At 38.0% G+C, this 10,000-nt stretch overlaps 1 protein-coding gene across 1 annotated transcript in view; it reads right to left on the bottom strand.

Moving 5' to 3' along the window:
* Positions 1-10,000, bottom strand: part of znf385b (zinc finger protein 385B) — a 72,681-nt gene that overhangs the window by 9,225 nt on the left and 53,456 nt on the right. The window contains exons 5-6 of the mRNA XM_008432906.2: positions 564-700; positions 337-447 (exon numbers count right to left, since the gene is read on the bottom strand). Of these exons, the coding sequence (XP_008431128.1) occupies positions 337-447; positions 564-700 (248 nt within the window). The remainder of the gene's footprint in view (positions 1-336; positions 448-563; positions 701-10,000) is intronic.

The following is a 10,000-nucleotide window of genomic DNA, read 5'->3' on the forward strand; positions in this document are numbered from 1 at the left end:
AGGAACAACTGCTGCATACATTTATTTTATACATTTATACATTTAATCCTAAAATCCTTATGCCAAAGTCCTGACTTTAATCTGGAAATTTTTATTAAATTACACAAATCGTTAATTAGCTCTCCAGTGCTTTATCTTACTGTTTGTGAAACAAAGACTCTAAAATCACACGACTGGTATGAAGTACCTAATGGTTCTCAGATAAAATACACATCATAAGACACTTGTTCAATGCAGAGGTACTTCAGTACTTTATGAAAAAAAAAACACAAAAAAAACTGTTTTTTTTACTTCTGCAAAGCAAACACACAGACGACCATCACACATCAAACTCACGTCAGAGTTGAACCTCAGTTGGCAAACGCTGCAGGAGATGACCTGTTTCTTCTTGGGCACCATGGTAACACCAAAGGTGTGATTGATGACAGCCTTCTGCACCGGATCCATCTGCTCCAAAACAAACAGAGGTCAGAGGTCAACAGCTGCAGAGGATTATCTGATGACAGCTCCTTTTATCTCAGTCAGACTGGACAGCTGCAACAACAAAATTTGCGTCCGTGCACCGTGTTGAAGTTTGGGAAGAGTCCGACTGGCGACGTCGTCTCCATGGGAAACGGCAGGAACGGTTTCATCATCACCGAGGGGCCAGTGGCGCCAATCAGACCCGGCAACGCCCCGCCCACTCCCCCGCTCCCACTTCCTGGAAACAAAGATGTTGAAATAGAAGTTTTGAAAAGTAAAAATATTTCACATATTTTCAGAATACAATGCATTTTGTAGTCAAGTTTGTTTTATCAATGGAAAAGTTAACCTTAGGAAATGCCCACAAATTTCCAAGATTTTTCCATCAACATAAGAGCAGTATTCTCTCTCAATTTTTTGTTGGAACTTTTCTTTGTTTTCTGTAAATTTTCTCAGGTGTGGTCTTCTTTTTGCACACATGCTCCTTATCTGGTAATTAACCCATCTGACTGGAATTGAGAATGAGCGCCGCGTTGGCTGTAGCTACCAATGAGGCTGCCAGTTATTTTATTTTATTTTTTTACTTTGATTTACTGCCAGGTCTGATTCCAAATACTTAAACCAAAGCTGTACCATCTAAGTGCCAGGTATTTTGAAGAGGATAAATTTAGTGATTTTAAATAGCCCTCTTATATTTATACTGACCACTCAACGCGCCCTACACCAGATCCGCATTCATTCAGTCGCACTCATATTTACACATACCCAGATTGGTAAGCTACTTGGGGTTTAGGTGCCTTGACATGTGGCAGCAGGAAGCTGGAATCAAATCATAGTTTTTAGATTTCAAGAGGATTACTCGACCCACTGAGCCACAGTCATCCGTCATTTGAAGAGCCGTTTACAGTCCCAGTACATCATTCATGTTCGACAGGTGAATGTGTCGCAGTGCTTTGGTTTTTGGCTGGTTTCCATCCATAGTGCAATTTATTGCAGCTGTTCTAACCCTAAATTAAACAAGGAAACTTATTGGAAACCAGGAAAGTCTGAGGGCAGAAATCAGTTTAGTATCCCAGAAAATGAGAGGAAAGTGGCTGGTATTAACTATTAAACATCCCTTCTGCTGGTTTGTGTCTCATTAAACTAGTGCTACACATACAGTAGTATTGCACATTAGCTATTTTTAGAGTCAGCTTGCCAGTAATAGCTTAACAATTCGTGAATCCCAATGGTTTTGCAGCTTCCAAGTAGAATGTGCTAAATTCGGGTGTGAAGTCAAGCCTGAATCCAGCCTCTCTGACAAATCAAACCTTTCTTTATTTTAAACATGCACATCGATCTTGAGGTCTAGACTCCAACTTGAAGATTTTTTACACCTTCTGGACATTTGAGCGCAACGTATTAACCTGGAAACTCCTTGAATTGTTCTGTATGGAGTCACCAATTGACCCTACAGTTAATGTTTAAGCATTTCCATACAGCGTTGTGCGTTTGCCATGTGGTATTTTTGTCGTACTTAAAGGAGTGGCTGCCTACTTGAGCAAAACATGGAGCAGAAGCTGAAGTGCGAATCCTTCTGCAAGCCTCCTAATATGAGTAGGTGTTGCATACAGAGTGTGTTGAGGAGTATATATCTGATGAGAGATAAGTATGCTTCTTCTATCTTCTACAATCACGGCCTGTAGAAGCCCTGCAGAGAAATCTTTCATAACAACGGGGCGTGGGTGGAAACACGGAGGAAAACTGAATCAGTCCTGACACTGAGTGGGAGGAGGAGGAATATAAATATTGAATTTTGAATTTATTAGGTACAATCTTCCGACTTAGGTAAACAGATCAAATAAAATTTTAAATACGTTATTAAACAAAAAAAATGACAACCTTTTTCTGTTTATTATATATTTGTTATATCTCTATAATATATACATTATTTGTACACCACATTTAATCTAAATTAAAAGATATATGACCTATTTACCTTTAAATAGTCTTTGTAAAAATAAAAAATTTTAATCCTCGGACAATCTAATGCTGTAAAATATAACTAACATGGAAATACAATTAGTAAGGGATAAAACAATTTACTGGTTTTATCTCTTTAAATGTTTACCATGATAAAATTACAACGTTTCATATTACAAATTAAAACTGTATTTGGTGCCGTCGCTGTCAGAAACCTTTTCAACGTCCATCAAACACAGTAGCTCTGACTCTTTGCTAGCATTTGGCCATTTGTCAATATCAGAGGGAATATCTAAACCGCCAGCAATAATCAAGGGTTAAGTCTGAGCCAGCTGAATTTTATTAATTTTATTTATTTCCTTGTATACAAGTAATCCAACTGGAAATATGAGGCATTAAACTTTCATCGATATCATGGGTGTAACAGAGGAGACGTGACGTAAACGTAAAATGCTGAAAAACACAACTAGCACAAATTAAATCGCAATAATAGTAATAATTGTCATCATAATTGTCATCATAACCGTGATCATTCAAAACTGTATCCCTAAGAACAAACTGCCTTTAGCATCTGGTATTTGTTGTAACAAATGCTACGGAAGCCATAAAAAATGAATTACAGTTCAATACTATTCAGATACTATGATAATAATAAACTGATAATTACTTGTAATGTCATTTGAATAACAAAATGAAAATTATCCTTATTATTTCTAACGATATAACTTTGCCAACCACAGTCCCATAAAGCATATTGAGTGCTTCATAGATCATAAAGAATAATTAAAGAGCAATTATAAGCTTCAAAAATTAACACTATAGYGTTAATTTTTGAAGCTTATAATTGCAGTAATATATTACTGCCAGTTTTATTTTACTTTGTTTGATCAAAGCACAAACTTAAATTCTCACAATGCATACCTACCATCACAGTTTTAAGTTATGATATATGACAATTAATAAGTAGCAATACAACAATTTTTAAAGGTGATCTGACTGAACAGGATTGTTTTACATTTTTTCCTAGTGTCTCCTGATTACGTTTGTGCGAAGCTGCTGCTGTGGCTCGTAGTTTGTCCTCATACAGCAGATCAGTGAGTCATTGTCTGCGTTTATGATAATAACCATTTGCTTCAGAAAAACATGAGTCAACACAATGTTGTAATAAAACACACACAACCTGTCACTCAATTATTTCAAATGGTCGGCAGGATCAGATGAGATTATTCATGGTAGTAAATACAGATTAGCTTCTATTTTTGTAGGTGGAGTTTTGTACCAGCCTGGCTAACCTGCCAAGAAGAAATCATTTTTATAGAACCCCATTGAAAAGCAACCAGGAACTTAGAGTATTATGCTATACTGGGAGTATACCATACTGGGAGTGGTTTTGGAGTGGATGAAGATCTATTTAGTAGCCGTCAGCAATTTGTGAAAGTCGACATGCTTGGACGTTACTTGTGGTGTCCCCCAGGGGGCGGTATTGAGACCAAAACTGCGTATCTTCTACAGAAATTATACATGTAAGGTTTCAAAAGTGTAAAAAAAAAGTTTGTTTTGTTGSCARATGATACAAATGGATGTTGTACAGGTGAGAGGCTACAGCAGCTCTTACATGAAATCATACCGGAAATGAACAAACTACAAAAATGGTTTGATAAACGCAAACTGTTCTTAAATCTGGAGAAAATTAAGTTGATGTGATTCTGAAATTATTAAGGAAATATAGATGTAGACGTTAAAATAGATGGCGTAAAAATGGAATTTGGATATTGAATTGACTTTCCGGTTGTGATAATCAATTACAAAATCTGCTGGACATTAAAAGGGTTCAGAGTAAATTATCCAGAAGCATATTCTTATTAAAGCAAAACATTTTCTAATTTATTAAGCGCCGTAGCGGCTCTGAAGGCTGATTCTCAACAAAGCAGGAATCATGTCAGTCGGCTGCAAATTCCACTTTGCAATGAGCCTCCAAACTTCCTTCTTTTCTTGAAAATCACCTTTAGAAACCTATTAACTTCCAGGTCTTCRCCTTACATTAGTTCTGGCTTTTGAATTTAGTGTAAGTGTTTCAACCTCGCAGTGAAAACCTCTTTAAGAACCCCTCAACGTTTCTCAGTGCCAACTTAGACCATTTCAAGGACCACATGGTACTATTTTTGCCTCCTTTAATACCCTTTAAGCCTTTAAAACTCCATACCAGGAGCAGTTTTACTACCGTCTCACATCCATCACCACCACATTCACCAGCATTAGATTCAATTCTCCACTTTACAGCATAAATTTATGCCCCACAACACCTTTTTACTCCTTGTAACACATTCACTCCTCACTATTACCACATTCTGTGTATTATCTGCAGAAGTACAGGCTAGTTTCCACTGGGTGTGATTGTGATGAATAGCATGGTGACAGAGTCGTCTTAATTTTGTCCTTCTGTCCTCTGTGATCTGGTTACAAACCACATGTACACAGAGGCGAGTGCACACCGTGACCCTTCTCCCTTACAGACAGTTTCTGTTCCAAGAAGCTGCTATAAATACCAACGTACACATTTAATGTGTCTTCACTTAAAAAACGGTCTGCAAAACCAGCCAGCAACAAAAGAAAGGAGCCAGTCTGCTTTATCTGAAGCTGACGGTGTTTGGCCACAGGATYCGATAATGACTGCTTTTGTTCTTTCGGAACCTTTAAATAGCTCCTGTGGATCCAGAACCGGAGCATTTTGTCCCAAATAGTGGATGAATGTGGTGCAGAGTCTGACTAAAATAGAGCTGGGGATGAAGGAACAAGCAGTACTGTCACAATACCATGAAGGAAACTAGTCCACACTTCAAGCTGTCATTTCTGGTTAGTTACATTTGATCTGTCAAAAAAAAAAAAAAGACTTGTTTGAAAGAAAGAAGTAAAATTAGGATAACATAGTTGATATAGCTGAACATGTGGATGTTTAATATCAATTTTGCCAATATAGAAAATGCTGATAACATTTTTCTTCAAAATATATTTWATTTTTTAATATTTTGTCAGGAATAAGTTAGGGCACCCTAAAATTTTCTCCCCACTTAAAATGCCAGATATACGTGCAGAACAAGGTGCGCATGAATAATGAGAACATTGCAGCTTGTCATGTAGGAGGTGGTCAGCTCTGTTTGCACCTSAGGTATTTAGTTTGCTGAGCCCCTGACTGCTAAAGTGAGAGTGAACACCGAGGTAAGACAAGAAGAGCGGAAACGGTCAAGAAGAGCCGAAACGGTTCAGGACGTTCAAAACAACCGTCAACATGAACAGGTCAGGGAGGACGTTCACCCTGAGAGCAGACRCTGAGATGCTAACAGAAGTCTACATAAAATGTCAACAAGGACGGTTTTCTATGGAAGAAAAACAAAGAAGTYGCTCTGTCAGAGAGATCAGAGACAAAGATCGGAAATTCTGCAAAAACCGAATAAAACGTGAAAGAACCCAGCACTGACTGTGAAGCGCAGAACTAGAAGTGTGATGGTTTGGAGATGCTAAACCAAGTAGATCACCATCAATTGTTCACAACGAATGAAGTCAAAGTAGACGACAGACGACAAGATAGTGACACAAAATGACCAGTAAATYCACCATGAACTGGATTAATCAAAGGTCAGTTCTTTATCCGTATGAGCTGCTGTTGGGTGACTTCAAATAAGCTACACCAGAAACCCATCAATGCAATTTCTAAGACTTTTCATGTGACAGTAAAACATGAAATTATGAGAAAAATATCTAATCAAGTTGAAAGCAGGTCTCTGGAACACAAGATTTAAAAAATTGCTAAGTTTTATGAGTTTTGAAGAAATTCAAACTAAAAATAAAAATAATTGATGTTCCATTAAAAATCTTACTTTTTTTTGACATATCAAAATGCCTGGAAACAAAAGAAGAATGCTAATTTCCTCCTTTTGACGTCAAACTYCAACGTGTTCAGCGGACAAGTGCAAAGAAAATTTGCCTTACTCAAAAGACTTAAGAAAAACAATTTTAAAAAAGCTAATAAATTCATCATTTTGAGCTTAACTGCTCACTMTGAATAATCTCTGATGCCCAGTCTGTTACAGAGGAAATGCAAGACAACTATTCATATTCACACCCCTATAAGGCCAATTTAGACTCTMCGACTTACCAAACATATTTTGTAACTGCTGGAGGAAACCCAAGAACCAAGAGAAAATTCAGGCATGCACAAGCAGAACACGCAGASGACAACGGTGCCGACAACTCAGCCACTGTGCTGCCTTTGTGCCAATTCTGGGTTTCGTAAATCAACAATTTTTAATTTAAAATTTTTAATTTAATAAATGTATTAAMTTTATAATTTAATAAATCTAAAAGTGTTTCAGGTGGTCACAGATTGTGCTGTTTTCAAAAGCACTCGAGTAACTTTGCATCACCCATGGCAACGGTAAAGTACGTTTAAAGAAGCTAAGTTAGCGTCTTGTATTTTAACATGTCTGAAATGATRCATTTGGGTATTTTAGCTTTTGTTTTGCAGGCTGTTGCATTTATTTAGAGAAACAAAYATAAAGTCCTTCACAAATACATTTAATTGCGGGTGTTGCATCACTTTAAGGATGATCTGATTGATTAACTGGGCTTGAACTGGACTGGTGCCGTAAYGAGAYGATATAGTTCCTGTTTTCCCCTCTGCCTGTCACAAAGCAGTCAGGCTGGTGATTTAGGTCAGGCRTGGAARAGACAAAAAACTGTTTAATGCAGCCATGCTGTTCTGCAAAAAACAAATCTAAATTTTATACCCAAGACATTATCCGTCAGCAAAGATCAAATGWAGCCCTGCGCCTTTGGCTGGATTCTTGTAAAACCAACCATTTCCRCAGTTTATCCGCTTTTATACGATCAGTTTCCTCCCTGATGCGTCCTTCCTTGACATCCACAGCTGCTGAGATTCAACGACCAATAAACTGATTCCGATCTTTTCCTCTTTAGTGCCTTCCCGTGTCCTACTGGTCAGATAGCACTTTCCTCRGGCCGCTGTAGAAAGGAAACCGCTATCTGCTTGATTTATTATTCTGGCTTGGGCCAGAGTCCTCTCTGGCATTCACACCTCTCTGGCTCACACACACACAGGCATATTTACACCGGCGTGGCTCGACGTGGAAGCGCGCACRGAGAAAAAATGTCCTGCTGCGATGTGCTGCACTGCAAGTGGCAGACTGGAGCTCCTGAAAGCKATCCGACCTCCACGGCTCGGGRTCCGGAGGGTTAAGTTACTAAGAAATGGCTGACATCTCATGCAGCCCCAAGGTTTATAAATCAAAATGGGCGTCCTGAGTTTCCAGCAGCTCATTTGGTTACAGTGGGAGTACAACTGGGTAGTCACAGCATCTCGTGTGTTTAAAACATGTCCAACACTTTCATTTAAATGAGCTAGTTTGGATATTTTAGGCTCCAGTTCACAGCAGGAATTCAGCCAGAATGTGAACCGTCTTGGCTGCGTCTRGCGCACTCCTGTGTTTGCCACTTGCTTTTAGCATGCGTGAAACTCCAGTGATTAGATCGCGATGGCAGTGGCAGCATGTCTTGGTCCTGGATGCTGCCTGGGGGAACCAGGTAGCAGCAGAAGTTGAAAAGAAGAACACAGAAGGCAAATCTAAACGTTTCAATACTAGTGTCAGACATAAACATAAAACAAGATCTAATTTAATTTAATGTGCCACAGAACATCATTATATCTGAAGATTGATGCTGAATTTGTACAGGTAGGACTTGAATGAACAAAATTATTTATGATTTAAAAATTGCGTGCGSCTTCATAGAAGCACGTCTCCCAGTCTGGTCAAAGTGGTAGGTAATTTCACTCCCTGCCACTACGCTTAGAGAGCTACCGAATTTTACCTGTTAATCACATTTAGATTGATTTAGTTGTAGCGAACAATGGSTAATTTTAAAGATTTGGACTTTGAAAGTGAAGTCTTTTGCCACCACTGGTTTAATCCTGAGCTTTTTGTGCTCTGAAGCTCGGAAGATCAACCCACCRCTGTTTAGGTGGATCWTCATCACAAAAAGAKGMAGTTTCTGCGATAAAGTACACCCGGTTCATTGCAGCTTTATTTATTTTCTGTGCCTCTTTCCTCTGAAACCCCCCACTATGAAAGTTTGATTTTGCTGCAGCTTTCTTCTTGTTAGGAGTATGGTTCCCTTCCACTGTCGCCAAATGATTGCTTGCTCAGCAAGAAGGATTTCTGCAAATTTATGAACTCAGTGCAATCACCTGGACTCCCTTCAGATGATAATGTTGCTAATTATCATCTGAAGCATTAATTTTCATAATTAATGTTAAATTATCAARTTAGCTCGAGCGTATTGTGTTTTATTTTGAAAGTACAATACGAAATTAAATTAAATTGCATGTAACTGGACCAGAGTCTGACAATTTAATTAGATTAGAATGAACTAAATTGATCTTATATAAAATGCATATAGGYATAAATATAGCATTAATTTGTCTTGTAAAGCACCCAGAGATGCATTTAGTTGTGATTTGCCGTTGTGCAGCTAAACTTTATTTCACTGAATAGATTTTTCACTTCACTATTGGTAAACTTTGTAATCTCTCTGCGTATATTCACAATATGAAATATTTTAGATGTGAAGCTAAACTTTGGTAGCCAGAGCTTCATTCTCCATTTCCTGCAACATTCAGATGCAACACTGCTGCATCGTACCAAAACCAAAGAGCTGAATTTCTCCTCCAGTTCTGCCTCGTAATAAACTATTCATTCGATTCAAACGTGGACAGWAGCTGTACATGACTCTAAATGCTGATTTTATATGTGTAAACACATCTGTGTGTCCTTTGTTCACATATGTTCCCAAACAGATGGAATAGATCGGGCAACGGAAATGTGTAAAGGCCACATTTTACACATCTGCCATCTGATAGRGATATATTAGAATTTTCACATTTTTACTAATTTAAGCAAGACTATGTTAAAATATCTGCAGGCAATGCTATCTCTTAGACTACGGTTAAATTGTGAAAGTTTATAATAAATCATCTAGAATTGCTTTGTAGTAACAAGCTCAAATGTTGGAGCAGTACTAAAACTATYAAATTCAGGATGAGCAATATTTCACTGTACTAAACAATGTGCAAAACAAATAGCATGAGCCAGAGTAATCAGTTTCTCTTAATACYATTTTTGGAAACTCATTTGACTCGGATTCATTAATAAATTCACGTAACAAGATTTCTGCTAATCCCGTTTTCTGGAGAGCAGCAATTCCGACTGTATTAAGCATAATTATACCTTCGTTTCTACACCGATTTAAGTGTCGCCACGTATTTATCCAACAGAGAGTAAAGAAGCAGCATCTGGTGCTGCTAATCAGACTGTAACGTAATTTGAACGGATGGAGCTAAAGCGAAACAAACACACACAGACGGCAGAGGCGTGCAGACGCTGAGGTTGAGGAGAAGGTCTGTGATGACGATGATGATTTTCAGATTAAATTTAAAGATCCTACCTGAATCAGAAGGGTTTTTTATCTGTTATCTTGATCTGGGGTAAATAATAATAATAAAAAA

Source organism: Poecilia reticulata, linkage group LG2, assembly GCF_000633615.1.
Source record: "Poecilia reticulata strain Guanapo linkage group LG2, Guppy_female_1.0+MT, whole genome shotgun sequence".
Classification (NCBI taxonomy): Eukaryota; Metazoa; Chordata; class Actinopteri; order Cyprinodontiformes; family Poeciliidae; genus Poecilia; species Poecilia reticulata.